The sequence below is a fragment of the Falco naumanni genome, chromosome 1, assembly GCF_017639655.2.
Source record: "Falco naumanni isolate bFalNau1 chromosome 1, bFalNau1.pat, whole genome shotgun sequence".
NCBI classification, from domain to species: Eukaryota; Metazoa; Chordata; class Aves; order Falconiformes; family Falconidae; genus Falco; species Falco naumanni.
Window position 1 is genome coordinate 112,106,390 of NC_054054.1, and position 20,182 is coordinate 112,126,571.

Consider the following 20,182-nt stretch of genomic DNA (forward strand, 5'->3'; position numbering starts at 1 on the left):
ATCTGTGCAGTACTATTGAAGTAAGTACCATTCCATCACTTCAATCACTTTTCAAAGAAGCAGCCAAGTTCCCACACTGCTGCATTAAAGACTTATCTGGGTCAACATGCCTTTTTGTTAGACTAACAAGCTTATGCTAGGTCATCCACTTGGTTTGGCTACTTGATTTTTTCCCTTATCTTCCTATTAATAGAAAGCTCAGGTGTCATGGTTTAACCACAGCCAGCAACTAAGCACCATATAGCCCCATAATAGTGACTATCAAGAAAATTAACTATCCCAGCCAAAACCAGCACAACAGGGATTCATCCCCCATTCAACAAGGAGCAGAACCTTGCCCTCCTCCTCGATTAAGGCATATTGCCATCCTTGCAAACATTAAGATGCAAACCCTTATACATAATCAACACAAATATTCTTTCCCCCTGCTCCTCACTGCATTTTATCAATAAAGGACTTTTTCCAGTTTTGTAGAGAAAAGGTTTTAAAGATGAAAACTCTGAAAGATTACTCTTTCAAAAGAAAGGGACTAATATACACCAACAGGAATTTTAATCCTATGATGCTTTGCGTATATTAATATTTATTGTGTTGTGTGTTAGAACCACTGCTTATTTAGAGTATGATATTTATCTGACTAACCAAATCCCCTCAAATTCACAGGCATTAGCACTGTGTTTATGACACCTTAAGGACTTCAGCATTAGGATCTATGAATAAAATATTACCAAGGTGTTACAGAATAATGAAGACTATCTGCAGAGTTGTATATCAAGGTATGTGTGGGCTTGTCAGACACCCACGTGATAAATTATCGATAATGCAGCTCAGAGTATCCATTTTGTGGATCAGAGACAAATCTGTGCAACTATTTTATTATGCTTTGTTTCACTTAATGTTACTTTTCCTGTATTAAAGTGTCACAAAACCCCAACATGCGTAAGTGCTGAAGGACATTTACGCACAATACTCAGCCATGAAATCAAAAGACTTGTTCTAATACTCAGAGCCTTGTTCTCACAGCTACTTTTTGTGGTACAAGAAAAAACCCACAAAGCCTATGTCTGGAACTGGACCGTAACATTTCATACTGTGCAATATGATACAATCTTTTGTGGAGAATTTTGAGGTTAAAACAGTGCTGAGGAACATCAAAGAAATAGAACCGGCTGATTACAAATTGTCTTCCATCCCCTGCCCTTATGCAGAGCGCTGTCAAAAAGATGATAACCCTGCAAAGCAAGTGGCAAATCCAAGGGGAAAAGAAGTCTCTCAAGAGTCAGAAAAAACTAAATTTGATCCAGCAGATTTTCAGGAAGGGACAAATCTGTGCCCTGTGTTTCTAATGCACAGTATTTACTTAAAAGCTCTATATAGGTTTTAAAATCACTTTAGCAAAGAGCACCTGACAAATCTAGATATACAAGCATTCAGTGTCTGATACTCACACAGCAGACTTGCTGCTGCTTTACAGCACTCTTACTGTGAATAGAATAGTAAGAGACAGATGCATGTCCCCATGAATAACCGTCTTCACCAGTAAGAGATTAGAATTGATCTGTCATGTTTCATCAGCAGTAGTCACCAATCGCATATTTCCATGCATCACTGGGGATGACAAATTAGTTGCAATCAAACTGGGCTTTGGCAGGATCTCGAGCAGTGTCTCTACCTGCCCAGTTCAAATTACTATGGTTAGATTTTGCCAACTCGTTCATCAAGCAGCTCAAGCTCATTGAGCTACTCACAAAACACTCTTGCTCAAAGTTATACGAGCCAACTCTGTAACGAGCTCCCCCTCAGCAGCCTTATGCTTCTTATACAGAGGCATTAAATAACAAGGAAGCACTGACTTACAATAGCACACGATTAACTCCTTCTGCAGCCCTGTTCTAAGTAGCAGTGATTCATATAACTAATAGGTTAACACTTGCAAGTAACAGGTAACAAAGGGTATTCAGAAGCTGAGCACTTTGCAAGTTTCATGTTTCCTTAATATTCTTTTAAAAGGTAGTTTTTCCTTGAACACACCTCCATATGAATCAACTGAATCTTGTCCCCCTTAACTTTCATAGCATAAAGTGTCTAAAAACCAGCTGAACTGACAGTCTTAAGTTTCACAGCATCACAGAAGCCAGGGACACCAATTAAAAGTGTTTACAAACGCAGTGCCGAAGGAAGATAGACTTGTTAGGGTGGGTCATTCAACACTGGCACCTGACGTAACTTCCATATGGACGAGTGAGATAAGTGTATCCCTTCAGCTGCCATCTCACCAGTCTCTCACCTCATTGAAAAGAGCTGGTTCAGCTTCAAATAAAAGATAGGTAATATGGCCGTAGCATTTAGTCAAACTGAGCAATAAAGCAGGTCCCAGATTTTACTTACACTTTACAGACATGGAAACTGGAAAGCATGGTTTGTAGTGGTCCAGTTGAGAGTTGTCAGGAAATCTGGTGACAATTCCAGGACTGCAAGCCAGTTCACTACTTTTGCTCTCACTGCTGAAAATTCATCTATGTGACAGTGTCTAATGACACTTTGAAAGTATTTCTAAGACAGACACCTACTTACTCACGTACAGCCAAAAATACAGTCACCATGGATTAGATTCACTAAAGCTAACAGAAAAACGTTGTATGACAAATCAACAGGAAGTCAGTAAGTTTAGACAAAATCTGTGGGAAGGAACTCTTTAAACTGGATATAGTGTTCTGGTTCAAGCAACTAATCCCGCTCACCAAATAGTGGACCTAGGTGTTGCTGCAGATCACCTGCTGGCAACACATAAGCAAACAGTCAGACTGAAGACTGAGCTGATGGAACTGTTTACTTTTTTCTTTGAGATTTGCTAAAGATAATTTCTATCCAGAAACTTGAGATGGTTGATATTTAATGATGACCACAAAGAAAAGGGGCATCAATAAACAATACAAAACTTTCTCAGTGGTTTACCCATGGTATTATTTTTTAAAGAAGCCTGTTTTTCATAAGAATACAAGCAACACTCGTGATACTGTAATGCGTCATGTAAAACTTGTAACAGAAAGCTGCACATACATAATGTCCTCAACTATGGCAAAGATGCTGAGTACAATCCTCATTGTGTTAATTCTTCCTTAAAGTAATAAGGATAAAGAAACAGCATGAGCTTCAACTGGTACTTCCCTCAGGTTAATTGACAACTGGTTTGCTCATGAGGAAGTGTAAACAGATGCTTCAAACCCTAACGAGAAGTGGATCCAATCCCCATCTTTTCATGCACACAATACTTGAAAGAACAGGTTCGCACGGACACAAGCTGCTCCAAGGGAGACAGCTACACAAAGCTTTAAAATACACTACCAGAGATCCAGACCCGAATTACTTCATATCCACTGCAAAGATGAGTAGGTAAAGCCACGCTGCTTAATATTAAACATTGCCTTTCAGAAGCTTCTCTCTAAAGGCTCCATAGTGTTAATGGGGAAAGAAGTGTTAAGGTAATGTCCAGACTCACCTGAAGTAGATGCCTCCAGACAGGAATACAATATACCTCTTCACTCTTTAACAATAAGGAGCCTACAGAGATTAAGCTTCTACATCAGTCACCAAAACTGCACATTGTCTATGAACACTTCTCAATAAGCAGTCACTGCAAGGCTTTCAGTTCATGCTAGGAAAGACTGACTTTTTCCGTATCACTTAACACCATAAATTCAACTACAGTCCAATGGCAAGAACAAGATAACTTTTTTTTTTCCCTTTTCTTCACAACATGCAGTTGAAGATGACCGACTTTTTTGGCAAATACACCAATAGAAATTAAACTCTACTGAAAAGTCAATTGTTTAAAGTTATGTGATCCAATTAACTCAGTAATTAACTAACTGGGAAAAAAATATTAAGATGACACTCTATATATGGACTTGAAGAGCGCTACAGAGACATTAATCTGCAAATACATTTAGAATGCAAGTTTCCATACAACAATTATGAGGCAATTGCTCGATTTTACTACTTTGAAATTTCAAATTTTTCAATAATAGAGAAAGAAAGAAGTTCATAATGGCAATGTGCGGGAGAGTTTTAAAAGCCTTCCAAGTCCACACAACACTTCCCTATGCCCAGGCCCACCCAACCTACTTTGTATCAGTTTCCTTCCATCATCCCACACACCATACCATACCTCTCCAGAGCTTGAGGGGAAGCAGAGACCAAAGGATCCTGGGTGCATGCCATATTTGTACTCACATTAGCAGTTTGTTATCAACTTCAATAAAAGTTTTAACCAGACAGCTAGAAATACAAGTTCTAAATAAATATTGTTTCTTCTTCCAACATAGACTATTATAAAATGGCTGTACACTAAATACTTTTGCTTTTTTTTTTTAAAAAGAAGTGGTCTGTTTTTACAACCGTGTCATAACAGCAAAACTACTGTAATCCCAGACCGCAATATTAGCTAACATTTCTTTATGAAAGCAGTTTCTGTCGCTTTTTGAAACTTGTCTTAATTCCTGCAATTTGTTCACAATTCTCAAAAAGCAGACAAAAAGCATCCAAAACCCATTCTTCAAAATATTTCGCGCTTCAGTTTTAGGAATTGCAACAGACTTTCACATTTACAGTCTCCTCTCCCCCATGCTATATAGAAATCCAATAACGTTCAGTTTTTAGAGAGACAGATAAAACACAGATCACAAGGACTTGATGTTGTACCATTAGGGATTTGTTGGTAAAACTTCAGCAGTGCAGTTATACCATCATAGTCTGCTAGCTGTTTTACCAGTATTCAGATGGGAACCAGATGCAGACAAGGAAAGGCTGTCAGGGGCACATACAAATTCACTCAGTCATTTATTTCCTTTGGAACTGCTCACCCAATTTAATCATACAGAGGAACCTCTTTATCACCATCACAATTAATTTAACTCTGCCACCATCATGAGTAAGGCTCTGATAACTAGTTTTTCCAAAGTAAAACTATTAATCAGATATGATTAATATTCAGACGAGAAAATGTAAAGTGTTAAAACTGTCAGGTTTTTATTAATCTCTAAAGTTTTAAGGAACACTTATGCTTTAAAGACTCACACTGCATTCCCCAAGCGCGCAGATTAATGGTGTAAGTGAATTAGAACAGCAAACAGCAAAAAATATTTCGGTCCTTGGCTAATGCATACTTTGCATTTGAAATGTAACTTCTGAGGGTGTTAATGAGCATCCTGCAGCAAGCCTCAGGAAAACTGACTTACAGCAGAACCGGCTATAGTATGTGCTACTAACTGTATGTAGCTGTGTATAGTGTGCTGAAAAGATCTAAAAACTTCTTGATTAGGGTTTTTCCCCCCTCCTGACCTAAGGGAGGTCGGAAGCTCACCCTCCAGTGTGACATGGGGTGTCCCACCTGCCGCTGGAGCCACAGGCTGGGCTCGGGCCCTCAGGGCCAGCGCTCTGCACTTTCTCTGGCATCAGGCTGCTTAACTTTAACGTAAAGCCTTCAAATTGAAGTGGCAGGGGGGCGACGGCGACGACCAGAAAAACTCCCCAAACCACCATCACCTCCCAAAAAACCCAATAAAAGCCCCACATACATTTCGAGGGCAGCCCTCGCCTTTAAAGCATGTTAGGCAAGCGCCTTTTGCGGAAGACGGCTTTAGTAATCACCTTCCTCTGGAGCGCGGGGCTGAGGCAAAACATCTACCTCAGGAAACCGCGCACCTCTTCCCGCGCTTGGCCACGCGAGGGGCGCGCGCTCTCCCCACAGACAGCGCAGCCCCGAGGGCACCGCCGCCGCCCCGGGGCCGGCCGGCCAGAGGGCTCCAGGAGAACTCCGCCAGCAGAGGGGTACAAGGGCCCGGCTTTCAGCGCGGCTCCCGCTTCCCTTCCCGCCGCCTCCCCTCAGCGGCCACGGTGACCTCCGCGCCCCGCCGCGTCCTCAGCTCACCCCGCCCCGGGAGCGCCATTGGCCCCTCCCGCCGCTCATCAGCCGGCTCCCCGCCTCCCATTGGCTAGCTGCCCACATGCGGACGGGCGCACCAGCGACTTCCTTCTCCAGCGCCTCGTACTGCGACTGGAGGAATCACGGCTCCTTTAACGCCCATCGCCACTGATCACTCGTGAGCGAAGCTGTCAATCAGGCCGCCGCTTCGCTTCCGAGTACTATTGGCCCAGTAACCCCTTTTCGGGCTTTCGTTTCTCCTCATTGGCTAATTGGATCGGATAGGGGGCCGCGATTGGGCAAAAGGCGGGCCTCGGGGGCGGGACTCGGCCGAGAAAAAGAGTCAATTGGCCAGAAGGCTGGAGCGGCGCCGCGTGATTGGCAAGAAAGGTGAAGAAGGCGGGGCCACCCGAGGTGAGGGTTGTGTGAGGTGAGGGAATCTCGCGGGGTCTCGCTAGCTCTGGGCGCGGAGGCGCGCGGTGATTGGGCGGCGGGGGTCAAGGGGGCGGGACTGAGTCAGGGAGTCTCTGCAGCGGCCGAGTCCTATGGGCCGGCCGAGCTGGGTCCCGCTCGGTGATTGGGTGGGGGCGGCTCTCGCGGAGCCTGGTGGGCCGGGTCCGATTGGCTGCGGGCGGGTGTCGGGCGCGCGCCCCGCATGGGGGCGGGGGGGGGCCGGCGGGGGGAGGGCAGGCCGGGTGCGCGTGCCCGCTGTGCGCTCCGCGCTGGGGCTCCGTGAGGAGGTGAGTGGCGGCGGCGGCGGCGGGTCGGGCGGCCGAGGCGGCGGCGGCCGGGGGGCGGAGCGGCGCTGCGCGGCGGGGGCCTGAGAGCCCGCCGCCCCCCACCTCTGCCTGCCGCACGCACGCAGCGGACACCCCCTCCCCCCACCCGGCCCCGGTCCTTCCCCGCCCCGCCGCAGGGGGGGCTGCAGCCGCCGGCGCCCCCGCTGAGGCGCTGCCCGCCGCCAGCGCTGGGGCAGGCTGTCAGCGCGCCGCCGCCGCCCCCGCCGCATCCTCCCCCTCGCCCCTCTTTATCCCCGGCCCCGCGCTCTGCCCTGTCATTCATTTGTCACTCCCCGCTCCCATTCCGCCCCCCTCGACCCCCGCCGCTCCCGCGCCCCCGGCCCCCCGCCCCGGCCCGCTCCCCTCCTCGCCCATTTTTATCTCCCCTCACCCCCTTTTGCCCTCCCCCGCCTTGCCCGCGCCCGCCTCCCCTCACTCCTCCGTCCCTCCTCACTTTCTCTGGGTGCTTGTGTGTGTTTCAGGCCTTCCAGGAAAAGTTGCAAACTCCACAAGTTTTTTGGTGGTTTCTTTTTTTGGCGATATTTGAGGGAGCAGGTGTCTGACAGGAGGGAGCTATGTAGGAGGTGCCCGGGCGCTCAGGGAGGTTTGAGGGGATAAATGGAGAGGATGTGGGAATGGAAGGGGTAGACGTGCCAGTCCTCTCAGGGTGTTCCAGGGGAGAGACTCCAGACCCTCCTTCTGGAGGGGAGGGGGATTGATCACCGTATTTCTTTTTTATAACAACAACAACAACAAAGTGAAGGAAAAAAAACTCAAACAAAACCCAACCCAGTTGCCCAAGGATGGAGTTTCAGTAGCCACCCACAGCTGGACTCTTGGGGGAAGAGGGTTCGTGCACTCTGGCTCACGCACACATGAAGAGATTCTCCAAATTGTTTGGCTCCGCGAAGAGATAAGGCCAGTTGAGCTCAATGTTTTTAAAGGTGGGCCGTGTATGATGAAACCCAACTTCTTTTAAAGTGTAGCAGATTTCATTTTTATGGCCAAATGACAGCTTGACCCAGTTGTTATCCAATCAAAGGGCATTTTTTTGAATGTCTCTTTGTGGCACAACAGCCAACGCAAAAATGATGGCGGCTTACAATGGCGGTACGTCTGCAGCAGCAGCAGGTCACCACCACCACCATCACCACCACCTTCCTCACCTCCCTCCTCCTCACCTCCATCACCACCACCACCCTCAACATCACTTGCATCCAGGCTCTGCAGCTGCGGTACATCCCGTACAGCAGCATGCCTCTTCGGCAGCTGCGGCCGCGGCAGCTGCGGCCGCGGCCGCAGCAATGTTAAACCCAGGGCAGCAGCAGCCATATTTCCCATCACCGGCACCGGGTCAGGCCCCTGGACCAGCTGCAGCAGCCCCAGCTCAGGTACAAGCTGCAGCAGCTGCTGCAGTTAAAGCGCACCATCATCAGCACTCACAACATCCACAACAGCAACTGGATATTGAGCCGGACAGACCTATTGGATATGGAGCCTTTGGTGTTGTCTGGTGAGTAAAGAAAAAAAACCCAACTGAACCGATTTTTCCTTTTCATTTTTTTACCAGATCATAATTCATTCTTGGTTTTGTCATTTAAATCAGAATGCAAGAAAGCTGCTTACTATGATTTTTTATTTTCTTTTTTACTGGTTCTCCTCTGTTCTTAGAAAGTTGGCTTCACTTGTTTTTGTTGGCAGAACGAGGTTTAGAGTGGTGAAGAGCAACCTCTGACTGACAGGCCACAACGTCATTCTCTTCTGAGACAAATGCAACATGTTTATATACTTGCTATAGAATATGTATTCAGTGTAGCTAAGCTGTACTTCCTAAAATTTCAGGTTAACAAATAAGCATTAGAATATATGTTTTGACCTGACTTGAGAGTTAGAAATTAAAAACGTATGAAAATGTCTTCCTTCTTCAGTCACCTGTCAAGATCTTTGTCTAGGAGACTGTTTGACCTGCGGTAGTATGCTATATGCTACCTGAAACAGAGTATCTGAACTTTGCTCTCCTCTCATAAATGTAAATGGGATTTTCTGTCTCACTGTAGTACTGCCTACAGTCCTTTTATTCCCCCAGCTGCTATTTCAGAGGATTCTGTCAGCGGAGTGTAATCTCTTCTAATGTATTTTGTGACCACCTTAACAGAACGTACGTGATTATTGCCCTTCAGGATCACTGAAGCAAAACTGGCATGATTTTTTTCTTTTCTCCTTTTTCTTTTAAGAAATGGTTGTCAGTTTACCGTATTCTGAAATGTCCCTTAGAAACAGGAGAGCTGCCTCGGCGCTGTGTTTGAGGGCAGGCGTGTGGCAGCCAGCACACTTCCTGTAGCACAAAGTTTGAAGCGTGCGGCTGCATCGTGTCCCTGCAGAACTTTCCACAGCATTCAGCCGACAAGACTTTCTGTGGTGCTTAAGAGGTTTTGCTTTAGCTACTGTCTGCACTTTACTTTTACTGAGATAGGATTACTTTGTGCCCGGGATTGTAGCCTGTACCAGCATACGGTGGCAAAGTGCTTTTGCAGGACAGGCCTCAGAAGAGGAAGACATGTTACTCCATTGTACCGACCCTTGAAGTTGGTCACTCAGAACCAGAGCAGTGCTTGCCATAAAATCATGTTTTCTAAGAAGGCCGAGCAAGCTGCACAAACTAGGCTTAGGCTGATGTTACAGCTGACCCTGCGTCCCTTAACTCAGAAGGCCTAGGGAGTTAATTTAAATGCTAAGTTTACAAAGTCGGAGGGGTGCTGTTGTACAGTTAGCATTGCTGTCTTCTTGCTATGGTACGGTATTAAAAAGTTGATTTAAAAGAATGGAAACTGACAAGATATCTGCTGTAAAAAAAAATATATATAAGGGTGTTTCCATCTGTTCATATATTTTTTGGATAAGTGTGGAGTTTTTTTAACTTAATTGTTACAGGCTTGCTTAAATTTAGATTGTTATGTAAGATCAGACCTTGTTATTGCTTGGTACACGCATTTTGTTTACCTGTATATGTATATATATATACACACTAGGTCTTTATTTTCTTGGTTCTCTTTGCCACAAAATAGGGTGCAGAGGGAGATCTGCTTTCGTAATATTCAGTAGAATAAAAGGTCAAGCTTGCATATTTAAATATAATATCATTAAGAGCACTGAGGGGAAAAAAAAGAGGTGTAGGAAGAAGAAAGGTCTGCTCTTGACTGACAGAATGGGGCCAAAAGTGTCCACCCTTCCTGGCACCCCTGACTGTGCAACGTGTCCACCCGAGTAGGAATTGCCACTGGTGGGACCAATGCTTGCAAAATTGTAACTCCAGCTTTTACTTCAAGGTAACAACAGCTTAAAAAAAGGAAAAGAAAGGGGAAAAAAATAGAGGGAGGGTGTTTAAAGCAGAAGCTTGGAGGTCAGATCTCCTCAGGTAAAGCCGTCAGGCTACACAGACTGAGAATGTAATTGGTTGAAATTAGTTCCTCTTTGCTTACATATATTTAAATTCAGTGGTCACTGTTAGGCTTTTGGCGTTTCATATTAACCTCTGCAAGTGAATGCAGACTGAATTTAAGACTCTGTAAGCAATAATTAAACTGAATTTTAGGTTTCATTCAAAACGTGAAAGAATGCCCATGTAATTTAATTTTAGCCATGTGAGATAATGCAACTGAACGTAAATGTTGCTTTGGATATTTGCAGGTTATGTTGCCTTAGACATGAAAAACATATACTTTGATGCATGCGTAACACTGTTTTCAGCAACATAAGGCCTAAGCTAATTTTGAATAAGGCTTCTGTTGCTTATCTGTTTCTCTTTCTGAGCATGTATTGGCACTAACAGATAACTGAAAAGTTCCTATCTGTACTTCTGAGGGAAATAGATGTTATGCTACAGTTTGAGTATTTGAAGAAGTGAGTCTTTCATCTTGCTACTCAGATATGTCATTGCATTGTCTAGAAAGATACAACTTACCCTGCAGTTGAGTTTAGCTTGTCAAATAAGTAATCAGGAGTGTGTGGTATTGAGTTTCCCGTTAGCTTACTGACAAAGATTTTGACTTGGCAGTTGAATTAGCATTTGTCATTAGTTCATTTGTCTGGTACTTTATGATGTTTTGAGGTAGCTAATGTGCTGCTGGAGTTTTTCACTCATCAAGAGCCAAAGCATCATGCTTCAGCATTTTCATTATTAACTCATGCAGGTTTGTATTGCTGCCACTAGAATTTGTGTACACAAACTGCATCCTTGCTTGTCTAGTCACCATTATGTTTTAAATCAACTGTCCTTGACACATAGATTTTAAAGTGAACTTAACTCAGGCTGGCAAAGTAAAAAGAATCTCTTGAACAACCAGCATCAAATTGCTATATTTATCCATTTTCATTGTGCTTTAACATAGAGTAAAGATGTGAATATTAATGCAGTGCCAGAACTCGATGTTTCTGAACTGTGACAAAAAGGGGCAGGGGGAGTTGCTGAAGCAGGAAGGGATGTGTAGGTACCTTCTCCCAGGGTCTGCAGATTTGGCAAATTGCCATGGGCCAAGTTGCATACCTAATTTGCTGAAGACAGAGTAATTTGCTCTTTAAGTATTTGCTGTTAACGCGTTGAAAAAAATCCAGATTTTAGTTTCGGCGACAAACTGTGTCCCATGTTTCAGATGGTGTTTCAGATTTTTGGAAGGCTTGTGTATATTCTAAGAATAAGGAGCTGTCCTTTGCAGAAGTGCTCCCTGTTTTGCTGGGGAAACATGCTGCTGCCATCTGGTGGGATTAATAATAATAATAATAATAATAATAATAATAATAATGATAATAATAATAATAATAATAATAATAATAATAATAATATCTGTTGAACATGCTGAGGCTCATAGGTTTTGGAGCGAGGGGTAAAGCCTTAATACCTCTGCAAGAAGTGCTCATGCTGTTTTCATGCAGGATTCCTATACCAGTGAAGAGGGACTGCAACTTCTGTGGAGGTAGACAGGGAATGGTTAGTTTTGTTGCTGTTTCAAGCTGTTAACACTGATGCTGAAATTTTATGAAACTGTCTTGTTGGCTGGCATGTATCAACTCCAGCAGGATAAGAAGCTATGACTCTGTAAGGTGTGTGGGGATTGCATTTGTTTTATATGTGTCTAATTTTGGAAAGTTATTGTCATTCATCAAAGATTGTGAAATCAAGCAATCTGTTTTATTATCATCAAAACCATGTTAAAAGGCATCTCTGTGGGAAATCTGTTACAAATGACAATAGAAAAAAAGTATATGAATTATTTTTTTTAAAGCCCTGGTTTACACTTATTTGAAATCACAGTGTTTTTTCATGTATTTGCTTCTAATACTTTTTATTCAGAAAGTCAAACAGCAGTATAACATTTCAAATAATTGGGCTGTTAACGTTGAGATAGGACATTATGTACAGGCTGCTGTAACTTTTAAAGGCAGAAATAATTTAGCCTAAATCTGCTGTTTGTTCCTGGCCTTCAAAGGCCTGAAATCACTAAAGTCATTGCTAAGTAAAAATTGAAAGAATTTTCTGTGCAATTGATTGTTTCCTGGACCCTAGAACTATTTTGAGAGGGTTTTATCACTATACTGATACTAAGCACAGCAGCAGGAAAGATGTTTCCAGGATAAACCGATAATCTCCTGTTACTTTAAAGGAACTTGTCATGCTGAGCAACTATGCAATATAGATAATTTTTTTTGGACAAAATTGCTCGAATGTATATTAGGAAAAAAAATAAAAGGATGTTACAGCCTCAAAAAATATGAATAATGGCAGGATAAATTCCCTTTCTGATGTCTGATATTGCTGCGAACTATGATCATGTTTTGCATAGTTAATGCAAATAATAATGCAAAAGTCCAGTCTGGTAAGCATGAAAAGTTTAGAAAAAACTGAATTATGAAAATTTATTTTAAGAAATCCTTTATCACTTTTGGTGTAAGAGATTATTTCTTTTCTAAGCTAAAGCTGTTTGTATCATGATCTTTTTCCATTCCCTCAAAACTCAGCTGTTAGTGGAAGGCAGTACTTGAATGTGAGGAAAATGTCCCATGTTAATTAGCATTTAGATGGGCAGTTTGATTTAAACTATTTAATCTGACATTTTGTATTAGTCTAAAATTACTTTTTTGTTACTGATCAAAAAAATACAAAAGGACCCTATAAAGTTTGTCCTGGTGCTCTCATTGTGAATGAGACTGTAAGTGGAGAGCTGCAAACGGGAAGTGGCATCTCTGGTAGGTGAACAGAATATCCACCAGAATTGGATAAAGAGGCTCTGGAAGGAATAATCCACACCAATAATGTTATCCAGAGGGACGATCCCTACAAAAACATTCAAACTAAGCAAATCCAAGACAAATCCAAAGAGCCTTTTAAAGTGCTGGTGCTACAGCTGGCTAAGATGCAACAACAGTAAAAATCACGAATATAAATCAAGGTTTTTCTTAAGAGTGGAAAAAATCGACAAGATGATGTGTTGATTTTTGGTGTAGTTAAATTTGCTTTTAGTAATGGGCAATAGAAGTGTTTAAAATTAATAAATAAAATGGTCGGAAATAGTTTTTTTTAAAAAAATTCCTTCCAGAATATTTGGAAGACTGGGCTGTCTGTATTGACTGTTGTGTTTAGTGTTGCTGATGATCTTCACTCATATTTACCTCAAATATGAAGCTTTTCCATTCAAATGATGCATCTGTTTTATCTACATAGACTGTAACAGAAAAAAGTGAACAGAAATTTCCAGTTAGAAAAGATTACCATTGTTTAGTTCATTCTAATTCCAGTATGCAAACACTTTCCATTAGAAGCTGTGATATAAATGACATTGTAATTGCCTGACTTCTTATGGATGACATTTTTAAAAATAATGTCACCTTTCATTGTTCAGCTCTTTACTACTAGTAGCAAGCAGAGGGTAGGGTCTCTTTACTACTAGCTGCCTGTCTCGAACAGGCTGTGGATGCTGGACAGAACCAGTCCAGACAGGAGCACTGCATTGAATACTGGCTTTTTGGGTTTGTGCTGGTTTTGGCTGGGATGGAGTCAATTTTCTGCATAGTAACTAGCATGGGCTATGTTTTGGATTTGTGCTGAAAACAGTGGTGATCTGAACAGAGATGGTTTGTTCTTGCTGAGCAGTGCTTACTCAGAGTCAAGGCCTTTTCTGCTTCTCACACCACCCTACCAGTGAGTAGGCTTGGGTGCACAAGGAGTTGGGAGGGGAAACAAGGGGATCCCTTGGCATATAAAGCTAGGGGAAGAAGGAGGAAAGGGGAGACATTCGGGGTGATGGTTCTTTGTCTTCCCAAGTCCCTGTTCCATGTGCTGGAGCCCTGTGTTTCCAGAGATGGCTGAGCACCTGCCTGCGATGGGAAGCAGTGAATTAATTCCTTATTTTGCTTTGCTTGCCACACAGCTTTTGCCTTACCTGTTACACTGTCTTTATCTCAACCCAAAAGTTTTCTCACTTTTACTCTTTCAATTCTCTCCCCCATTCCACCCGGGGAGAGCGGGTGAGCAGCTGCTGGGGCTGAGCTGCTGGCTGGGGTTAAACCACAACAGTTTTCCACTTTTTGTGTTACACTTCAGTGAGTTTTTCTGTTGTCTGGGGCGTCTGATGCAGATAGGCAGTGATTTCCTCAGAAAGAGACTAAGTTGTTTTTATTCAGTTATTTCTTGGAGGAAACCAAGAGGATGCCTAAGGCGAAAGAGGCAATACTGGCAATGGGCACATTACAGAGCAGAGTGTGTATTGTGTTCCACACTTACCATCACAATTTAAGGATCTGCAGGTGATTATCTTTAATCACTATGTCAGTATTTTTTAAAGAATTGCTTTATCTAAATTGGATTCTGACTCTATTTGTGAAGAAATATAGTAGAACAATGACCTTTTCCAGTTTTTTTATATGGGAAATTTTGTAAAGCTTTTATGTTTAAGTTGGGTTGTTGGTTGTCTTTTTTTAATTTCATGAAAAGAAAAATTCTGTTAACATTTAAATGACTAGTCCCCAAATGTGCCGAATTAAATGAAATGGATATAATAATCCTTGCATTTAAATTAGACGTTGGGAATTAGGTGAAATGCTATCCAAGTAATATACTAGATTGTTCATTATTGTCTTGTAAGATGATGCAAGAAAGAAGGAATGTGGATAACCTGTTTTTTTCTCAAAGTTGGGTGAGGACCATTTTGGATAAATCGGTTCACTGTAAATTATGCCAAGGTCAGCATTTCACAGGTCACTTGAAATGCATGTAGTTTTTGCAGCACCTGCAAATCTTGATGTTGTTTGTATCCACATGCCACTATGCTGATAATACAGTTAGATCATGGTAGCATTCGGTGTTTTCTCTTTCCTCTGAATTCTGCAAATGTTACAGCAGAACAGCTTGTGACTGAACTACAACCTAATACTGATTTTTCAGAAGGCATGTTTCAGATGTTCTTCTCTCCCTTTCTCCCCCACATGCTCTTTCACCTTTTTTTAATGGAGTGTTTAAATTGTTGATTTCACTAATCCACAAACACAAGTGCCTTTAGTGTTTATAAATGGGTGAAGGTGTAAGCATTCCTACCAATTGTATGTGATCAAGTAAGAGTAGTAAATAAAGGCAAGTAACAAGTGTGTGTGTTGTATGAGGCTGCTTGATTTCTTGGGGGGAAAATGGGATTGAGAGTGAAAATAGCTGTGGGGAGGTAAAGTAGAAGGAAGCCTTTGGGATATGTTTGAAGTGTTTTTTGATGACTTGTAATAGTTGTATCTGGGTCTCATGTATCTTTAATCCTCTGGAAAGTTCTGCCTTCTAGTCTGGAAATACATAACATTCAGCTTTTCATATGAGAAAAGCTAGCTTAAAGTTGTGTAGAGCTCAATTAAATTTTTGTATATTAAAAAGAACAATAATTTGTTAATATAAGTGGTAATGTTTGTGGAATTTTTTAATATGCCATTTTAAAAAATAATTCTAATTTAAGTGTTAGAAAACAAGAAAATTGAGAAGCTGACAGTCTGCAGAACTGCACATAGATTAACAAGCTTTACGATGGAGGGAGATGTTTAGGAGGATAATACTGTGTTTTCGGTTAAAACTATTTCTGTAGGCACCTGTAAGTAAGTAGACCCATGTGTTCTGTATTTGAGGGTTAGCTTTTGAAGTCCTGTTTGCCTGAGTTGTTTGTAAGCAAATACCAAGCAGTACCTTTACTACTAAATTTTGTGTACCAATGAGACCTACCTCCCAAGTTTTTTTATGTGGAAGTTTTGGGTACTTAAGCGCAGGGTGTCTTTGGTTTCTTAATAAGAAAAGTTGCGGTGGAGCAGTTGAGTCCTCTTTTTACACAGAATGTAAAAACCTTTCCTCTATTTTTGAAAGATTGAAAAGGCACATAGGGAATGCTACAGTCTGCTTGCATGACCCAGGGATAATTTAGTTGGGTGGAGTGTACAGCTGGGTTGCAACATTTCATTTACATCTGTATTCTGCTTGGTCTAACAAGTGTTCTCCACGCTGACTGTGTGGTGGCCACCCCTACAACCATTCCCCGTGTTCACAATTGCTTGGTAATGCTTGTGTTCCCATACAGCACTCGCTGTAAGGTATGCTGAAGCAATGTCAGTTACTTGCAAGGATACATAGCAAGGATATGTTACATAGCAAGGATATGTTATAGGACTGTTCCAACTGGTCCAAATAGAATTTCAACTGAGACAAAGAATGAATTAATATTTTTTTTATATGCCTTTGTCGGTTATACCTTTGCTGTGTTCAGATTTCTGTTAGTCTGATTTCTTATTTCCTAACTCTGGAGGCTTCCCAAGAATAGAGCTAGCTACTTTGTTGAACTGTTGAAAAATGAAAGACCTTGGAGCAGAGGATAAGATGATACAGTGGCAATTTAGATTTTAAAATCCTTCTGGAATATGAGAAGTAATGTAGAAAGTAGGATTTGCCCTCAGAACAGTTTCTAGGGTTTACTGAAAAACCATTTATTTCTGGTCAAAAGAATTCAATAAGAAGAAGCTTGGCTCAGTAACTGCAATTTCCTCTGTAACCTTTAGAATCTAAGAGTAAGCACTTGATTAAAGATTACATTATAAATATTATTATGAGAGTAATTATCTGAAAATGTTTGGATTTTGTTTCTGAAATACAAGTATGTAGTATGCCTGGTACTTAATAGCTGGTGTCCATTTTAAATTTCTGTAATAGATTATTTAATGGCTGTGATCAATGACTATGTTCTCTGTTGCTTAGTACCAGGTATTTACAATGATATGATCCTTTTCTGTAAATAGAATACAGTCTCAGTATCCAAGCTGTAGCTTGGATTTATGCCAGTTTGAGCCTGTCCTATATTACATGTAAAGTTGGGGAATCCTTAAAGTAATAAATGATGATTTTAGGTGATGCAGCTTTAGTCTTGATTACACTAGTGAACAGGCTTACGAGCACTGGTGTAAACTGTTGAGTTTGGAGTTGTATAGATCTGCTCCCATGTTACCAGTTACGGAAATAACTGCGGCGATGTGTGTGCTGGAGTGTATGGGGGCAGAAGCCTGTGGAGCTGTAGAGCGCGAGCTTCTAGGAGGAGAAGGATGAGGATGGGCTAACTGGAAATGTGGGATGGAGGAAATGGGAGAATCCCTGCTGCATGTGCAATACCCACCGGCTGGGCCAGAACTGTCTCTTGCATCTCACTGATGACATTTGTCAAAGATGACAGTTACCTTGTCAGGGTTGGAATAGTGCAGGTTGGTTTTCAAACACAGGAAGAAGCTTTATTGCTCTCGAAGTTGTGTAATGTGGATGTGTTCAGCTGTTCTACAAACAGTTAAGTGCAGTTAGAATGTATAAAGCCCTGGTGTTACAATTTGAAAATACACCACACTAGATGCTCTAAGCTCTGCTTTATTGTGAGTCAAACTAACTATTACATCCAATTTTGTAAAAGTAGACCCCTGAGTGAGGTAGTATGTGCTTGAATGAAAGTGGCTTATGACAGGCAGTACAAATAGGTATGTAAAGGATAGAGGTTTATGTGGTTAATGCATTTATTTATTGATAATAGTATTTGACCGTAATAAGCAGTAGCAAGGAAAAAGTGAATGTAAGTGGTAGTAGATGGGATGGGTAGTGAATTGGGCAGTAGCTAAAGGTGGTACCAACCATAGCAATTATCTGCTGTCTAAGTACAGAGGGGTTATAAAAATTAATGTTGTTGTAGCAGTAAGCCATGCTTTTTAAAGGAATAACATAGGTAACACATTTTCTATGCCTTTTTTTCCCCCACTGTGTTCTGACTGTCCTTTTCATCACTTCCACCCCATTTTCTTATTTTCCAGTATTGTCTGTGGTACTTTGTATGAAGTGCAGTTTATCAACAGCATATTTAAATGAAGACAATAGAGTTTCCATACAAGGGCTAAATTGTAGAAAATAAATACTGTTTGCCTGTGGAAATCACTAGAGCTCCATCCGTAGTGCATTGTAGGAGTAACCTAGAAAAGAGCAAAGTCATCTGCTCTACAGAAACATTTGGCAATCCTTAGTTATATTTTACTATATCTTGTTATAGTACAGAAAGAGCCTTGATCAGTGAAATTGTCAACGCATTTTTCTAGGTTTCAGAGTTCCATAATTTTGCTACAGAATGTCTACTGGGAGTTTCAGTAATCATGGAAAAAAATTTCAGTTGTATTCAACTGAACTCAGGTGTGTAATGTGTGAGTGCATACAGTGTGGTAGCAGTACAGCCTTGGAGTGCACAAGTGCATACAACTTCACAGCAGAGGGAACAGGAGACCAGACAAACTGCATTAGTGAATACAGCCTTTTACCAAAATGCATTGCTATTCAATACACCAAAACACCAGAGCGATCTGGACTTTATTTAGTATTTAAGGTTGTGTCTTCTTTTGTTATGTGAGAGTGATGGATAAAGGAAGGTAGACTTATGTCAGCCTTGATATTAAATAACTTCCGTGGCTATGGCTGACTTTGGAACGTGGCCATATACAGAGTTTAAAAGTGCTTAGTAAGAATTTGAGCTTTAATCATGAGGACTGTAACGGAATCAGTGTGTCCTACTAGTACATTCTTTAATTTCCTGATGTGCTGTTTTTCTATAAAAGCTTGGAAGCATATGTGTGTGAGTAGAATATTTCTGCTCTTTATGATGTTGAGTATAACACCAGAATATAGAAGAATAATTTTATAGAATATGTACATAGGTAAATTTTCTTCTGTTATTTCTTTAATTTTCTTAGAACGTGGTATGATGGTATTTATGTGTAATTTGAAAACAGTAAATTCAGAGCTTTCTGTTCAAGACCTCTTGCAGGAAATTTTGTGGAAAAGTAAAATATACTGGGAAATGTAGGAATCTTTGAACTCTAGGGAAGGATTTTCTTTCCCTTGTTCTCTTTCGTATGCAGATACAATTTATAGGTGAAAAAAAAGTTGCTCACCAGAGACACTGGTGTTTTAGTTTCTTTGTCGTTTTGTAATGGTGCTATTCCAAATTTTAAGCCTAAACCTATTCCTGGTTTCATGGCAATATTTTTCTTCATTATTCTGGTACCACCAGGCGGTGCTCTTATAGTTTTCTTAATTTTGTAAGCTAAATGTAGTGTCAGAATAGAGCCTTTGCTTAATGGGAGCAATAAAGCTGAGGATGGTGTTGAACTGATGGTCAAGTAGTTATTCTGGCTTTGATCTACATTATTAGTCTTTTTCTGAAAAGCTACTGAGTTTCCCTTCTCTCTTGAAAGCGTGCATAGGGTTTTTAATTTCAGATAATGCATTTTATTATTTAATATAATTCCTTGTAGCAATTGAATATTTTTCTATGAACAGAAAAACTTATTTCATAGAGGTAGTAGCAATTTTCAGAAATGAGCTATCTTCATGTGAAGTAATTGCCAAGATCTGTGCTAGCACTTGAGCTCTGCAAATGAGACTTGAAAGCCAATCTAGTGGTAGATGAGGAAGGAGGGAGTCTAGCATGTGGTCTGGGTCAGTGGATTTTGTTTCACTGAAAACCATTTTATTTTTCTTTTAACTGTTTTGGTTCCTAATTAATAGGTTAAGTTTTATTACAGAAAATACAGGAAAAGTTATGTCACAGTCCATTTTGGAACCCTTTTCGTTTATGTATGGCACTTCTGTCTGGAGTGGAAGCCCACAGTACACTGACTTCTGAACAGAAGTGTATGTCTTTCTGTCTTTTAACAGTGTACCTTTTTGGCTTCCTCTTGCCTTCTATTTTTAAAGGGCCTTGGCAACTGATATCAAACTATCTGAAAGCCCTAAATAAGAGCTTTTTCTCCCCCCGAGGTTACACAGTAAGCAGAACAGAAGCATTGTTAAAAAAGTTGTTCTCATATAGCAATATAACTTTTCTTTGAATGTTTCTGTAAATTCTTGTTGGCTTATTTAATTCAGATCTCTCATTTGGAGGGAGAATATCTT

At 41.4% G+C, this 20,182-nt stretch overlaps 2 protein-coding genes across 10 annotated transcripts in view; one reads left to right on the forward strand and one right to left on the reverse strand.

Moving 5' to 3' along the window:
• LYRM9 (LYR motif containing 9) overlaps window positions 1-6,030 on the reverse strand; it is a 41,803-nt gene extending 35,773 nt beyond the window's left edge. The window contains exon 1 of one of the 7 annotated variants that reach the window (XM_040578519.1): window positions 5,930-6,030. In XM_040578519.1, coding sequence (XP_040434453.1) covers window positions 5,930-6,007 — 78 coding nt within the window. In that variant the 5' untranslated portion in view covers window positions 6,008-6,030. Of the gene's footprint in view, window positions 1-3,499; window positions 3,659-4,168; window positions 4,261-5,362; window positions 5,555-5,576; window positions 5,599-5,649; window positions 5,908-5,929 lie in introns of those variants that run through there. The other 6 variants (XM_040578567.1, XM_040578534.1, XM_040578557.1 and 3 more) reach the window with 6 other exon arrangements.
• Window positions 6,031-6,599: 569 nt separating this feature from the next.
• Window positions 6,600-20,182, forward strand: part of NLK (nemo like kinase) — a 66,909-nt gene continuing 53,326 nt past the window's right edge. The window contains exons 1-2 of one of the 3 annotated variants that reach the window (XM_040578575.1): window positions 6,600-6,663; window positions 7,185-8,215. In XM_040578575.1, coding sequence (XP_040434509.1) covers window positions 7,758-8,215 — 458 coding nt within the window. In that variant the 5' untranslated portion in view covers window positions 6,600-6,663; window positions 7,185-7,757. Of the gene's footprint in view, window positions 6,664-6,866; window positions 8,216-20,182 lie in introns of those variants that run through there. The other 2 variants (XM_040578579.1, XM_040578584.1) reach the window with 2 other exon arrangements.